General features: G+C 38.4%; 1 protein-coding gene across 2 annotated transcripts in view; it reads right to left on the reverse strand.

The window, feature by feature from the left end:
• Positions 1–538: 538 nt before the first annotated feature.
• The window catches only part of PDE1C (phosphodiesterase 1C), a 263,538-nt gene continuing 246,823 nt past the window's right edge, over positions 539–17,253 (reverse strand). For both annotated transcript variants that reach the window (XM_087947859.1, XM_087947860.1), the window contains 2 exons: positions 9,171–9,233; positions 539–2,823 (listed from right to left, as the gene is read on the reverse strand). In XM_087947859.1, the coding sequence (XP_087803985.1) occupies positions 2,651–2,823; positions 9,171–9,233 (236 nt within the window). In that variant the 3' untranslated portion in view covers positions 539–2,650. The remainder of the gene's footprint in view (positions 2,824–9,170; positions 9,234–17,253) is intronic.

Raw genomic sequence — 17,253 nt, forward strand, 5'->3', positions numbered from 1 at the left:
AATCTTTAATTCAATCAATGAAAAATACTTTTTGACTTCAAATCAAAATTAAAGCTTGAAAGAAGTTTGAATTTTTTCCCCCAGAAATTCATGATCTTACATACTTTCCAGTTTAAAATATTAAAAATAAGGTTTGGTTTCTCCATTTTCAGTTTCCCTGAAATTTAAGACATATGTTCAAGTTCATAATTTAAGGGATTACTAAATATATAGCAAATATTGTGATTGATAAATTAATTCTTAATTACAATGTCTAAAATAAATAGTAAAACAAAAAATTATGACAGTGTTTGTTTTAGATGAGCACTAGGTGGTAATGTTGTGTTGGTAAATTAATAGGGTATCTGTATTCTACCAGATACCGTAACAAAAATAGTTGTGCTATATCTTAACATAAAGACTTATTTCCAAAGCCTAAATCTAGAAAACCCTGTTATCTGGGATGCTAGAAATTAAACAAACAAGCAAACAAACAAACAAATAATAAATGAATAAATGAAAAATAATGATAAGAAAAAAGATATCTACACATTAAATTCATTTGAAAGGATGTTTTATTTTATACAAGCATTTATGCAAATAACATGACACAAGCCATACATTGTCAAAATATATTTTCTCTTTGTTGCAAAATTCTTAGAGCAAACCTCCTCCTATTGTACTCTCAGAAAGAAAAGCCTTTGTGTGATATATGATGGTAAAGCAAACTGTAAACTACCAAACCAGATACAGCAGGAAAATATTTTCAACATGCAATCATTTCTCCAAATATATGTACACTGCTTATGCATGTACTGAATTTCAATGCCCAAATATTATACACATAGTAAATCATTAGACAAATAAAATGTCCTATCATTTAGCAAAGTGGAGTGGCTACTTCTGGTACAGATAGTCCTCAGATTACCACAGTTCATTTGATGACTATTCAAAGTTACAATGGCACTGAAAAAAGTGACGTGACCATTTTTCACACTTACAACCAGTGCAGCATCCTCATGGTCAACATGATTAAAAGCTTGCAACTGACTCATAGTTTGCCACAACCCTGGAGCCATGTAACCTTTTGTAACCTTTTGACTAGCAAAGTCAATGGGGAAGACAGGTTCATTTAACAATCATGTTACTAACTTAACAACTGATGTGATTATTTAACAACTGTGGCAAAAAAAGTCGTAAAATGGGGCAAAACTCACTTAACAAATATGTCACTTATCAATAGAAATTTTGAGCTCCGCTATGGTCATGTTGAGGACTATCTGTAGCTGGTTTAAAATGGAACAAAAGGGAAGCCAATAGGCACTTTACACTGATTATTGCAAGACTTTGATTCTTATGGATTGCTATTTGATCTATTTGAAAGATTTTTTTATTCTTCATCTTTTTTCCCATCTGAATTCAAAATTAAAATTGTCATGCAGGAAAAGGAGAGCAGGTGAGATTCACCAATGTTTATGAGCAAATAAACTTACAGAGTCATCAAATTAATGATTTTCCATTCTGTTGAAAGCATAGTGTGATTAATATAATATTCAGAAAAATATCACAAAGACTAAAGAGAAGGATTGTTCATTGTAATCTACATGTGTTTTCTTCTATTCTCTAGGTCTATGTAATATAGAGTAAGTGCAATATTATAATTAAAATTGTAGACTGTGAGTAGGGAATCTGATCCTCAAACCCTCACTTATCCATGGAAATCCACTGAATAACTGCCCACCAACATACTTCACAGGATTGTTCTTATGGGGATAGAATGCATTGAGATCTCATAAAAGTCACCTTGAACAGGGCTGTCAAATTCCCAGCCCATGGGCCGGATGAGTCATGTACTGGCCATACCCATAACTGGTTAGTGATGGGGAAAAAAACCTCCTGATATGTCATGTGACACAGCCATAACAACATGAGTTTGACACCTGTCTTAGAGGAAAGATGGGAAATAAATCAAATAAATAAATAAACCCACGCATACTCACACACCCAAATCAGAAAAAGTACAAAGTACAGTAATGAAATGGGGGTGGAATTCAAGAGGAGTGCCTTATTTTCAAGAAAAATATTTGCACGACTTTGAGAAACCTAGATGTCTTGATATATGAAAGCCAGTAATGGTGTAGTGTGAAGGTATGTGTTAGATAGAAGCATGGAGATTGAGTTGTAGTCCTCCTTAGGGATTGAGTTGTAGTCCTCCTTAGGGATAAAAGTTGACTGGGTAACTTGAGTTAGTCTTTTTCTTATCTCTACACTACAGTTAAAAAAAACCTATACCAATCTATGTCGAACCACTGTGGTAGTTATATCATCATTCTGTACTGCTTCATTTTAATTTGCAATCTCACTCTGAATATCAAAACCCTCCATAAAATTGAATTCAAATACTCGTTACATATTGGTATAGTAGACTGTGTCATTCATCTATTAGGAGACAGAAAGCAGAAACAGTCAACCTGAATGTACATGCAAATTTTCAGTCTTTTATATAGACACAGGACAGAGTTTTCTGCTGCTGCATCTGGGACATTTTTGATGAATCAGGGAGAATGTGTCTAAGCAGAATGCTTCCATTATATTTGTTTAATTGCATAATAGCTTGTTGTCTGAATAATCTGTATCTTTCAAAATGTCCATTAATAAGTAGAAACTTGGCCTACTTCCTATTCCAATGCTCAGAGATATGCTGAATTTTCTTCATTCTGCCCCTCTGGTCAAGCAGTTTGTATTTCACCAAGTAGTCCTCAGTTTTCTTGTGGAAAGGTGGGAAGGTAGTATTTGCAGAGGCAAAATTAGATTTCTTGGACTGATGTATTGAAAGTTTGATAACTAGACAGAAGATAAAAACAGAAGTAATGAAAATAAATCAGGTGCTGTCATATTAACCCCTATTATACTTCAGTCCCTTCAGAAATATTTTAGATTATACCTGAGAAAGTAAGAACCAGATGTGTGCATATACTGAACAGCAGGAGGAAAATGAGGACAAAAGAGGATACAAATAGAGAAAAGCTTAGGTGCATAGCTTGTAGTTACTTAACTTAGAATATTTCTAAATTTAAAATTCTAACATAACTAAAGAGCATATTATTTTAATAATTCTTAATATTTGCACTGAACCCATAAACTGTGATAGAGAAACACGTATGTGTATTGATATACAAAAGTAAAAGAATCTTGATTGTCTTTATCATGAGAGCAATACAAGGAAAATAGTGAAGAAATGCTTTGCAGTCTTGCAGATTTGAGCATAATGTAGCAACTGTCTGCAAATCTTTAACACATCAGCGTAATGAACAATTGGAAATGGTGAAATAAGCAAAAAAAAAATATCCTGCTTTCTTAAATAAAATAGTAGAGGGTGTTCTGTCTACAACGGTTTAGAAGCCAGGAAATAACTTTTATGAAAAATGGAAAGGAGAAAAAACTGAAATTTAGGAAAAGAAATGCTAATGAAGAGGACCAAGCCTAGGAAATAGCTAACCTATTTGGGCTGGGCACTGAACTAAAGAGGAGTGTATTAGCAATTACCAACATCCCAGAAATACAACTGTAATCACAATCTGGACTGGTTAGTGTTATGAACTAGTAAAAAACTATTTAATAAAGGCTTGTCCACTATGCATGAAAAGCAGGCTCATAATCCTGCACTTTTGATTGGCCCATGGATAGCGAGCTGGGATTGGTCCATACGGAGCAACCGGATTGGCTATTAGTGTAACATCTCTCATTGGGTACAATTTAAACGTTTGAACGCTAGTCATTGGTTAACGGGTCAGCAGCTAGCTCTATAAAAGAGCTGCCGCTGCCCAGGGTCGCCATCGAGAACCAACCTTGCATGATGGAAGTCGACTCGGGGTCGTCTCTCTCAATGGTTTCCTGGAAGACCCTCAAACAACTAATCCCGGCCATCCGTCGTCAAGACCTCAGCCCCCAAAGGATCATACTCAAGGATTACCAGGGCAACAGAATCCCGGTCGTCAGTTCCAGCCAAGTCCAAATCTCCTTCAAAAATCGTACCGCATCACTACCGCTGACCGTCGTCGACCGTGACCGCCTAGCTTACTAGGCCTACAATGGTTCGCCCGCTCGGGATCGAGGTAGCCGGCATCCACCGAGCCGAGAGCAACGACTGGGAGGAGTCTCTCGTCCAAGAATTCCATGACGTTTTTCAGAAGAGCTAGGCAAGTACAAGGGGAGCCCAATATCGTTTAACCTTAATCCTGAAGTAGCTCCCATCCGCCTTAAGCCTCGTCGGGTGCCTTTTGCACTAAAACCAAAGATTGACGAGCAGCTCGATAAATTAATAGCCCAGGGTGTTTTAGAACCAACCGACCACGCCCGTTGGGAAACCCCAATTGTAACACCCATTAAACCAGATGGATCGTTAAGGATTTGTGGGGATTATCGGGCCACCTTGAACCACGCACTTCAGTAGAGTGCTTACCCGGTGCCGGTGGTTCAACACCTTCTCCACTCCCTGGGTGGTGGAAAGATATTCGCTAAATTAGATTTAGCACAGGCGTACCAACAGTTGCCCGTAGATGCGGAAACTGTGGAAGCACAAACTATCATTACGCATAGAGGCACTTTTAAGTGCAATAGACTCCAATTCGGAGTGAGCGTAGCTCCGGGAATTTTTCAAAGTTTAATGGAGAGACTTTTACAAGGCATAAAGGGGTCGTGCCATATTTTGATGATGTTTTAATCGCCGCCCTAATAGAGATATCTTAGAAAAGCGTCTCAGAATGGTTCTACGGAAATTTAAAGACGCCGGCCTGAAGGTTAAAAAAAATAAATGTCAACTGTGTACTGAGAGGGTGGAGTTCCTTGGATACCTTCTCGATAGTCAAGGAATCCATCCCACGGATAACAAGCTAAAAGCAATTAAAAACGCCCCAATACCTAAAAATAGAACAGACCTCCAAGCCTTCCTGGGGCTCATTAACTTTTACAACATCTTCTTGCCCCAGAAGGCAACCATAGCTGAGCCCCTACACCGACATCTTGATAAAAGAGCAACCTGGGTCTGGGGACATCGAGAGGAACGTGCCTTCCAACAAGTGAAAGATTTACTAACATCCGACGCTGTATTGATGCAGTACAACGAGACTTTACCCTTAACTATTACATGCGACGCTTCACCGCTTTGGAGTGGGAGCAATCTTAAGCCACGTACTACCAAACGGAAATGAAGCACCTATTGGATTTTTCTCACGAACATTATCAAGGGCTGAAAGGAACTATAGCCAACTCGATAAAGAGGCCCTTGCTGTTGTATCTGCTGTGAAGCGCTTTTCACTTAATACGTGTATGGACGAGCATTTACGATAATCACGGATCACAAACCATTGCTTGGTATTATAGCGGGAGACAAGCCAACCCCCTATATATTATCGCCAAGAATGACTCGTTGGTCTGAGTTCCTAGCTGCCTACAATTATCTGTTGCAACATCGCCCGGGAAAGCTATTCCCCACGCTGACGCTTTAAGCCGTTCCCCACTTCCGGAAACCGTCAACGACCCAGCTCCAACCCTCACGACGCTCCAAATCGAAATGCTGCACTCACCGCCACTAACAGCGAGAGACATCGCCATCGAGACAAAACGGGATCCTGTCCTGGCACGAGTTCTCAGCTGGGTCGAACGAGGATGGCCAGCCGACCAACTCCACGACGATTTTCACGCCATTCAAGAATAGGCAGACAGAACTTTTCTCCCAGAAGGGCTGCATTCTCTGGGGGGATAGAGTCGTCGTCCCAGAGAGGCTACAACAAACTGTTCTAAAAGTGTTGCACGATGGACATCCGGGCATTGTGCGCATGAAGGCGCTTGCACGAAGCTACGCGTGGTGGCCGGGCATCGATAAGCAGATCACAGCCTGGGTAACCACGTGTCGGAAGTGCCAAGACGTTAGCAACGCCCCACCTAAAGCGACGCCAACCGAGTGGGAAACCCCTCGGGTCCGTGGTCCCGTATCCACGTTGATTTTGCGGGACCCACCAAAGGACACACGTTTTTATTAACAGTTGATGCCTATTCAAACTGGCTAGAAATCCAGAAGATGAAGACAACCACATCGGAGTCAGTCATTAACAAACTGAATAAATTATTTGCAACGCATGGGTTACCAGACGTTTTAGTTTCTGATAACGGTCCCCAGTTCGCTGCCCTGGCATTTGAATAGTACCTAGCGGACCGGGGCATCCGCCATGCGCTAACCTCGCCAGCGCACCCTGCAGCCAACGGAAGGGTGGAGCGAATGGTACAATTTGTCAAAAAAACCCTACATAAAATGGACTATGGGGACATCGACGAGAAGCTCAACCGAATACTCCTGCTTCAACACATCACCCCACACAGCATCACGAATAAGATGCCTGCCGAACTGCTAATGGGGCGGAGACTTCTCCCCCACCTCGATCGTCTACATCCCTCTTATTCACCGGAAAAACCTTTCGGATCTAGCGGGAAGTGCCGCGAATTCAAGGTAGGTGACTTGGTGTTTGCTAAAAACTTTTCTGGCGACCCATTATGGGTCCCTGCAACCATTACCCAACCCACCGGCTCCAGATCCTACCGCCTACAGACTAATGACGGGAGAGCATGGAAACGCCATATAGATCAGCTTCGATCCAGATTGCCACCCATTTCCCGCGACTCCCCTAATTCGCAAACTGAGGGGGGAGGGGATATCGAGGGGGCCAAAAACGAAATAGATGACGATGTAATCAGGGGGACCCAGCAACCCAACCAAAGAAACGTGCAATCTGAAGAAGGATCAGGAAGCGGGGTGGCATCGCTGTGGGGAAATAACACAAGGGAGGCAAGCCCACGGGACCCGGAAGTAAATCTAGGGGACTGGAATAACAACAACGATAGCCGCGCCGAGTCCTCCCACACAGAAACGGAACTAGCCGTACCAGAAAACCTGGGAAGCGCTCCACCGGAATCGGACTGCAGACAGAAACCGGTGGAACAGCGCAAATCAAATAGGCAGGTAAAAAGACCTGCATATCTCACGCGAGTATCGCTACCACGCCCTCAAATGGAACCTAGGGGGAGGGGTGTTATGAACTAATAAAAACTATTTAATAAAGGCTTGTCCACTATGCATGAAAAGCAGGCTCGTAATCCTGCACTTTTGATTGGCCCATGGATAGCGAGCTGGGATTGGTCCATACGGAGCAACCGGATTGGCTATTAGTGTCACATCTCTCATTGGGTACAATTTAAACATCTGAACGCTAGTCATTGGTTAACGGGTCAGCAGCTAGCTCTATAAAAGAACTGCTGCTGCCCAGGGTTTTGGCTCTGTTCCTAATCATTAATAAAGAGTTGAAGTTCACTAGTTCTTTGCCTCGTCTCCGTTCCTTGCGGCCATGCTCAGAACTTAACAATTGGATCAGAGGTGTCAAACTCTATTTCATTGAGAGGGCTGCATTAGGGTTATATTTGACCCCAATTTGGAGGACTGGTGTTAGTGTAGCCAGGGGTGGACGTGGCCTGATCATGTCTGCTTCAGGAGCACCTGTGATGACCAAGTGCTAAGGCAGACTTCCCTCAGACCCTCCCTCACTCTCATTATAATCTCCTTCCTTCCTTCTTTTTCCTTCTCTCTTCTTTCTCCTTTCTCCTTCCTTCCCCTCCTTATTTTTCCTTCCTTGCTGTCTTCCCATCTTTCCTTTTAATTCAAATGGGGACAAGGCTACAGGTTGTTCTTAAAATTTCTGATTATAATAAATGAATTTCAAAACTTCAGCAGCCAATAGTTCAGCAGAATGTGCATTCCCACAATTGGATTTTCTCTTTTCCAATGAGGTCCTGTGGGATAGAGATGCTAACAGAAACACATTTTGGGTTTTTTCTGCCAGATAGTAGAACCAAAAGCCATTGGAGAAATGCCTTACTTGCACCTCAAAAATAACATTAAAGAATACCATCCATCCATGCACTGACAAAAGAAAGTGCAGTGCATGGACAGATGGCAATAATTTTACTTTTTCTTGCTCTGTAGAAACATTCTTGCCAAGAAAGAAGGTGAATTGATTTAGAATGCTTTTCTTCTAAAAGATCACACATACATCCACTGGCCAAAAGAAGTACAGTCACCAAAATACAAGCCAGGACACCAAAAAAGGAAAACGCACATTGTTCCAGTCTTATTCTCTCAGACTTGGAAAGCAGGCAATGGCAAACATTGTCACAAAAAGTGCAGAGACTTGTTCAGACAGTCACCAGGAACTGACTTAAATCCTCCTCCCCTGCCCAACAACAGCCACTTACAACTAAAAATTATGTATCGAATAAATAATGGCAAGAAAGAAAAATTATGTAGGTCATGAAATTCTATGTTCTATTTTGGAGCCAGTGTTATTGTTACTATATTTGTATAATTAATACATTATATTGACTTCTGTACTAATCCACAGGAAATACATTGCTAAGCATTATTTATGGCATTTTCTCAAACTGATACCATGTCTATTGGGAAGTGTAGGAGATGAAGTCCAGTCATGAAATGGGAAATATTTATTTAAGGGGTTGGTCATGTGATCTGAATTAAAGAAGTCATATTGTCGAGTTTCATGAAACGACTCACTCGACAGCATTGGAAGATTAAGGGCTTGAGGGAGATGAAACGAAAACAAACATTGCTACCAGATGACTTCATGCTGACTAGTTTAGATTGATGAGGGGGGAATACAAACACTTAATTACATACCCACAATCGGCAATGCAGCATTAACGACAAGGAACATCATACTAATAAATTCATAAAGACAGCTTTTGGCAGGGTGGGTAAATAAATCAAGAGAGAGCAACTGCAGGAACGGGAGGAGTAAGGGATGGTTGGGAATCATGGCTTAGTTGGTATGCAATGTAGACCATAGAATTATAGTGTTAATTGGGTAATTGGGACACCAGTGCAGGGCAGAGATAGACAGAGATTAGGTGGGTGGGGTGAAGGGATAAATTACACTGAAAGATGATTGATTTCAGTGCTAACATTGTTCAGTTTAACTGTGCTTGCTGGTTACTGTACTAGGAACAGTAAAAAAAAAAGAATACAAACCTATTTGTTTGCAATTTCTTACCTAGGATTCAGAGAACCATGGCTAAGACATATATTTGTTTAACTGAATAGGCATTCAAATACAGTTGGAACCACTAACCTGGCAAAGTTAGCTGATCTGTGCAATTAGGAACAGATGCCAGTTTCATAAATTGTTTTGAACCTGTAAGAATAAAAACAGATGAGTTATTGCTATGCCTTCTACAAATCATTTTATTATATGTCAATATATTTATATTTCCTCTCCATTGCTACAATAACAGATTTAAAAGCCAAATTGCTGACGTCACAATAGTTAACATGATTAAGGTGCCATGATCTGGGTTGCAAAATACTGGATGACTACTAGATTCCTATTATCTAGTTTTTTTCACTAGTTCTATTTCAACTTTCAGATGATTTCAGATAATACCATACCATGTTTTGCACTATGCTTTCATATCTGTCTCAGAAATCTAAAATGTGCAAGCGTTAATCACTTTTCTTTCCAGATGGTGGAGAAGGGAAAAGGGAGCATGAGACCCAGAATAACTTTTACTGGTTGCAGAAGAATTCCATGGAAACTAGGCTCTATCTAATGTAGTTATTTGGGATTGCACTAGACCTGTTCACTTTTCCCCCCACTAAGATGATTGAAACCCCAAATATGACAAAAAGACAGCAAACTCAGCATGGTCAGATTATTGTACAACCACAGAACACTCAATACTTTAAGAAGCCATGATAAATAGGGACTAGATAATAGAAGCATTTTGAGCCAATGGTGAGAAATGTTAGAAAAACTGTTGTTCACTTCTATCTTAATGAATATAGTTGAACAATGAAATCAAGATATCCCATTATACTTTGCATTGTATTTTCAGAATCACAATCAGAATAGAGCTGGAAGGGACCCAGTCTCCTAGCTCAAGCAGAAGATCCTATACCATTTCTGACAAGTGACTGTCCAGTCTCTTCTTAAAAACCTCCCGTGATGAGGCAGCCACAACTCCTGAAGGCAAATTTTTTTCACTGTTTAATTTTCCTCACTTAACAGTGAGGACAATTAAAGTTGAATTGAAGTTTCTGTTCAATTCCAGGTTGCTTCTCTCCTTGATTGTTCCATCCATTGTTTCTTGTCCTGTCCTCTGGTACTTTGGAAAATAAATTGATCCTTGTGGCAGCCTCTCAAATACTGGAATATTGGTATCATGTTCTTCCTAGTCCTTTTTTCCTCTAGACTTGCTAAACCCAAATCCTGCAACCAAGTCTTCATAGACTGGTTTTAGTCTTCAGCCTTTAATCATCTTAGTTGCTCTTCTTTGTACTTTTCCAAAATCTCATCTTTTTTGTCATGTGGTGATCAACACAGGGTGCAGTATTCCAGGTGTGGTCTTACTAAGGCTTTATAAAGTGGTACTAATACTTCATGTGATTTTGATTCTATGCCTCTATAAACATACAACCAAGGATTGTATTAACTTTTTTGGCTGCTGCCACACACTGCTAACTCATGTTTAAGTGATTGTGCACTAAAACTCCTCTCACCATTTCTGTTTTTGAGCCTGGTTGTACCTTTGGTTTTTCCTGCCCAGGTGTCAAACCTTGCTTTTCTCCACAGTAAATTTTATTTTGTTGGATAGAGCCCGTTGTTCAAGTCTGTCAAGAAACTATAGCTCAACCCACCAAAAGCATAACTGTAAAAGACAGACCAGAAATAAAAGTTAAAATAAGCAAAAAAATAGTAAGAGAACACCTGTCTGATCTTGATGAACACAAATCACCAGGGCCTGATGGATTACATCCCAGAGTTTTAAAGGAGCTGGCAGAGGTCATCTCAGAACCACTGCACCATATCTTTCAAAAATCCTGGAGCACCAGGGAACTACCAGAGGACTGGAAAAGAGCTGATGTGGTTCCCATCTTCAAAAAAGGGGGGAAAAACCAACCCAAGAAACTATAGACCAATCAGCCTAATATCAATACCCAGGAAGATACTGGAAAAGATAATAAAAAACAGATCTGCCAACATCTAGAAACAAGTAATGTAATAACTAGCAGCACAGGTTTGTTAAGAACAGATCATGCCAAACCAATCTTATTTCATTCTTCAACTTATAGTGACTAAATTAGTAGACCAGCAAAATACTGTGGACATAATATATTTAGACTTCAGCAAGGCATTCAACAAAGTAAACCACAGCCTACTTCTCAGTAAGCTAGAAAAAAGTGGGATAGCACCACCACTAGATGGACTCACAACTGGCTAACAAACGGTACTCAACGAGTAGTCCTTAATGGGTCTAAGTCTACATGGAGGGAAGTAAGCAGTGGGGTGCCACAAGGTTCCGTCTTAGGCCCAGTACTCTTCAATATCTTCATTAATGACTTAGATGAGGGTATAGAAGGGGAACTTACCAAATTTGCAGATGATTCTAAGCTGGCAGAAATAGCTAACACCCAAGAAAATAGACTCAAGATCCAGATGGATCTTGACAGACTAGAATACTGGGCTGTATCTAACAAAATGAAATTCAATGTAGAAAAAAGTAAAGTCCTACACTTAGGCAAGAAAAACCAAAAGTACACATATAGACTGGGTGAAACCAGGCTCAATAGCAGTAACTGTGAGAGGGATCTTGGAGTCTTAGTGGACAATCAGCTAAATATGAGCCAGCAGTGTGTAGCAGCAGCCAAAAAAGCTAATGCAATCCTAAGTTGTATTAACAGAGGGATACAATCAAGATCAAGGGAAGTACTAATACCACTCTATAAAGCCTTAGTAAGACCACACTTAGAGTATTGCATCCAGTTTTGTTCACCACATTATAAAAAAAATGTTGAGACTGTAGAAAAAGTACAGAGAAGAGTAACCAGGATGATTAGGGGACTGGAAACTAAAACATATGAAGAACAGTTACAGGAACTGGATTTGGCTAGCCAAGTAAAGAGAAAGACCAGGGGAGACATGATAGCAGTCTTCCAATATTTGAGGAGCTGCCACAGAGAGGAAGATGTCAATCTATTTTCTAAAGCTCCTGTAGGTCAGAAAAGGAATAATGGATGGAAACTGAACAAGGAGAGATGTAACCTGGAAATAAGGAGAAACTTTCTGAAAAGTGAGAACAATCAACCAATGGAACAACTGGCCCTCGGAAGTTGTGGGAGCGCCATCACTTGAGCCTTTCAAGAAGAGATTGGACTGCCATTTGTCAGAAATGGTGTAGGGTCTTCCGCTTGGGCGGGGTGTTGGACTAGATGACCTGCAACGTCACTTCCAACTCTGATTATCTGTTATCTGTTATCTGTTTTGGCTGCTAAGCATCTTCTGGGGTTTTGCTATTCCTGGCAGTTTTAGTGTCATCTGCAAATTTGTTGACTTCCGCTTCTATTCCCTCATCTAAGTAATTTATGAAATTTTGAATATTACTGGGCATAAGACAGAACCTTGTAGTATCCCTCTGCTTACTTCCCTTCATGTAGAAGGGTAATAATTTCCTTAATTAATGGTAATTAAGGACTACTTATTGAGTAGTTTGTCAGCCAATTACAAATCCATCTGATGGTTATACTGTTTCTCCTACATTTTTTTTAGCTTACCAAGAAATAGGCTGTGCTCCATTTTGTCAAATGTCTGCTATATGCCAAATGCCAAAATATACTATATCCATGTCCATTGCTGGTCTACTCATTTAGTCATTTTGTCAAAGAATGAAATAAGATTGGTTTGGCATGATCTGTTTTTAACAAACATGCTGGCTACTAGTTATAACTATTCGTTTTAGATATTCATAAATCTTTTTTTTATTTTTTTTATTATTTTTTCCAGTACCTTCCCAGGTATTTGATGTTCAGCTGATTGGACTGTAGTTTCCTGGGTCTCTTTTTTTCCCTTTTTTGAAGATGGGAACCACCTCAGGTATTTTCCAATCCTCGTAGTTCCCCAATTCCCCAAGATTGTCTAAATATATGATATAATGGTTCTACCAGTTTTCAGAACTCTGGGTTTAATCCACCAGGTCCCAGTGATTTATATTCATCGTCAAACAAGTATCATCATTTTCTTGTTTATTTAATTTTTTATTTCTAGCCTGTCTTTTACAGTTATGTTTTGGTAGCTTGTTTATAGTTTCATTTTGTGTGAAGACTGATGCAAAGAATGAGAAGCAGGTCTATTTTTTCTCTTCTGCCTGTTACTTCCTTGCTATCTTCTCTCTTTAGTGGACTGATTGTTTCCTTGACTTTTTTTCTTGTTATTTATATGTTGAAAGAAACCTTATTGTCTGACTTTTGTTGCAAGTTTTTGTTCATTCTGAGACTTTGCTTTCCTGATTTCATGTTTTGTTTCCATCTGTTGTCTACTCCTATCTTAATGAGTATAGTTGAACTGAATTAAGATATCCCATCATAGTTTGCATTGTACATTAAGAGACCCAGATAAATCTACACAGGAGGTATTTTTTAAAATGTACTTAGAAAGCATGCTAACTTGAAGAAAATGGTTTCTACTGGTAGTATTTTTCTCATTCCAGGAAAATTCAGATTTTACTGCTACTAATAGCATGAGAAAGAGCCATCATTGTAAAATTTAGGGAAAGATTTCTAGACTGGCTCTCTTTTCCTTTTAAAAATCCTTTCCATTCTCCCAATGTTTTTGCTCCCAAATCCTCAGAATCAAGTTCAAGGTAACCAATGTTCATCCACATATGCCTAAAACATAGGGATAGAAACAGTCAATGAGTGCACTCTTCAATTGACCAATAGAAATGTATTAAAATAAAAATAATTCCAAGCACTGGCCCAAACCCCTGTTTGTTCTTCTGTTTTGTTTTGTCTAGCCAATCTGACAGCCAAGACATCAATCCTGAGCATGTTTATTTAAACAGCAGAAATTATAGGATGAAGCAGAGATTATAGGATGATAGCCCAGGAATCAGGGAATAAGATGAGATAAGATTTCCCTGTGAATCTATACTAATTCAGCTGCCAACATCTGAGGAACTCCCCTATGGTCATGGAAAACTGGATTCATTTTGGTAAAAATAAGATGATCCAGCTGCTGCACATGCTAAGCATTACTTTCTTAGATATAAACAAACAGAGCTGGGATTCAATACAAAGGAAGATTTCATTGCTTTTATTTGATAATAACATGAACATACAGGAATACACTTACAGAAAAACCAAAAAGCTGCGAAACTAATTTATCTATTTAGAGATGACATGCCTTTTCTTCAAAATTTAAAAAAGATACAATAAATATATTTTTTCTAAAAAAAATACTCACAAGTATTGAAAATATACATTGCTGCACGTCTACAAGCCACATATTTTGAGCCAAAATAGGAACAACAAACCAAGGATGTTTACTTAGGAAACAGGGTTGTCCTTTTTTTTAAGCAATGAATTCGTATGAGCTTTGTCTTTTCTGGATGCTCATTATCCCCTCCCAAACATTTTTCTTTGGAAAATTATTGTAGATGACATGCATCCACATTTTATTAAAGCATAATCATTTTACATGTACAAATATGTCAGATCAACCTTGTCCAATCTTATGTTATGGAAGTTTTGGAATAAATCCCAAATACCTATGCCAGGTTCATGTCGGCTAGAAATCTAGATGGTAATCTAAAATATCAATGTCAGGTTGGAAAGTAAAATATTATGTATATAATAATTAGGAATACAATTGGCACATATGGGAAACCAAGTGTATTGTATATCCAGTTTTTGTTACATATATAAAATCTGGAAAATGGCCCTATCCATTGTATATTCCAGATAATATGACGCAAAATGCTAATATGTATTTGGATTTTTCTTGATGTCAACCTAAGGTGTAAAATAATTTATGAGATTCTTTTCTTTTCAATGTCCTACATATTGGCAAAAAAAATCAGAAAATAAAATACAGGCTGAATAGTCAAGACCTTGTTGATGATCCAAACTCTGTCAAGGATCCTGGAGTACTCATCTCAAATGACCTAAGTGCTAGAGCCCACTGTAACTACATAGCCAAAAAGGTGTTAACCTAATCTTATGTAGCTTTTTCTCTGGTAATATTACACTAATAACTAGAGCATACAAAACATTTGCTAGACCAATACTCGAATACAGCTCATCAGTCTGGAACCCACATTATGTATCTGATATTAACACAGTTGAGAAAGTCCAGAAATATTTCACAAGAAGAGTTCTCCACTCCTCTACTCATTGCAGTATATCTTATGCCACCAGACTTGAAATTCTAGATCTAGAAAACTAGAACTATGCTGCCTTCGGTCTAATCTAAGTATAGTATATAAAATCATACATTGCAATGTCCTACCTGTCAATGAATACTACAGCTTCAACCATAACAACACTAGAGCAAACAATAGATACAAACTCAAGGTTAATCGCACCAAACTTGATTGCAGGAAATACGACTTCAGCAACAGAGTGGTCAATATCTGGAATACTCTACCTGACTGTGGTTTTTTTTCCCCAAACCCCAAAAACTTTAACTTTAGACAGTCTACTATTGACCTCACCCCTTTCCTAAGAGGTCTGTAGGGGGCGTGCATAAGTGCACCAATGTGCCTACCGTCCCTGTCCTATTGTTTCTTTTATATATATTTTTATTTTTCTTATATGTATCCTTGTATTCATAACTATGTTTTTATTTATACCTATTATCTTGTAAGCAATTGACAAATAAAAATAAATAAAAATAAATAAATAAATAAATTTCCTCAACAAAAGGATATTGAGTCCATTTATTTTAAGTGCTATTATAGTAATCTTAGGATAAACATTAGATAATACAAGTGGGAAAGTATGCCTAATTTTATAAAATAATATAATAATCATATTGTAAATTTCTACTGAAATGATGCCTCATTGTTTCCATACTATTATATTAGATCACATTATGGAAGAATGGCATCTGAATATAGGGACTTTAGGAGAACCCAGCACTATGGGTCCAGAATTAGATTTTCAAAATCATTAACTACATATTTCTGGAAAATTTGCAAGTAGGAAATGAAAGCATACTTTCTTTTCTGACTTCCAATAGATGGTTTTGAATGGGCAGGGGAAAGTTGCCATGAGGCTGACCCATTGTCAGACAAATTGTTCAGAAATCTGGCTGAGCAGCTATACTAATAGCTATCATTATATTGTGTGGAAGCAGATTCTCCAATTAAATTATATATTGTGTGGTGTACTTTTTTTCTGCCCTGAAAGAATTCTTTCACTTTATAAAATTACACATAATTCTTATAAAATGTCAAAATTAATGGCAGAATTTACGTATCTTTTGCAAATGTTGTCTTACCCAAGATCGCATGCCGTATCGTCGTGACGCTAGCTCCACCCTCCAAAATGTGCAAATTTCTTTAATTTAACTTAAAAATGTCTTATGGAATTTTATGGGGCTTATATTCCCAAATAAGTGGCAGTAGAATTGCAGTTTCTCTAGTTGCATTTTCCTGTCAACAATGGGCACATAGTTAACAATCATTAACAAAGAAACTGCTTATTGCATTTAATACTAAAAAAAAAAAAGGTTGGTTGTCACAATTCTGTGCTGAGGTATACTAATATTGTCCCAACTAAATAAAATATTTTGTTTAGAGGGAATATCACTGCTCCCTCTGGAATCATTAAAGTTTCCTTAGACATCATCTTTTCACAAAATATGTGTTGAGCTTCATACTTTAGCTGCTGAAGTTGGGACAGCTCCGAAATGAAGAGAATGGAAAGAGAAAGTGTGCCGGTTTGGTGAGAATTTTTTCTTTATTTTAAGATTTGAAAGGACATCCTAAGGAAAAGAAAGAATCTGTAAAAGTTTTGACAAAAGTGATTAAGTGGCTATTTTAAACAGGAAGTCAAAGTAATTTTTTTTTCTCATTCCTGGATTTTTTACACATGATTTTAGATTTTGAAACTGGACTGGGTTTTTTTTTTCTCTTCTTCCACCTATTCTTTCTTTCCTTTTTGACTTTATAATATTTTAGGCTAGAGACTCCTAGTCATCTTTTTAAATATCTTTTTCCCTTTTTAATTAATTTTTATTATATCTTGTTTGGAAAAGGAGGGGGAAAGTGAAAGCAGAAGAAACTTTGTAACACTGCCAACTAGAGGCTTGGAAATATTCTATCTCTTTTTTTTCTTGACCAGACAAAGCTGAGAAAGAACTGAGACTTCTTTTCAAA

The sequence above is a fragment of the Notechis scutatus genome, chromosome Z, assembly GCF_049901735.1.
Source record: "Notechis scutatus isolate UNSWTSFEM ecotype Mainland chromosome Z, rNotScu1.2, whole genome shotgun sequence".
Taxonomy (NCBI): Eukaryota; Metazoa; Chordata; class Lepidosauria; order Squamata; family Elapidae; genus Notechis; species Notechis scutatus.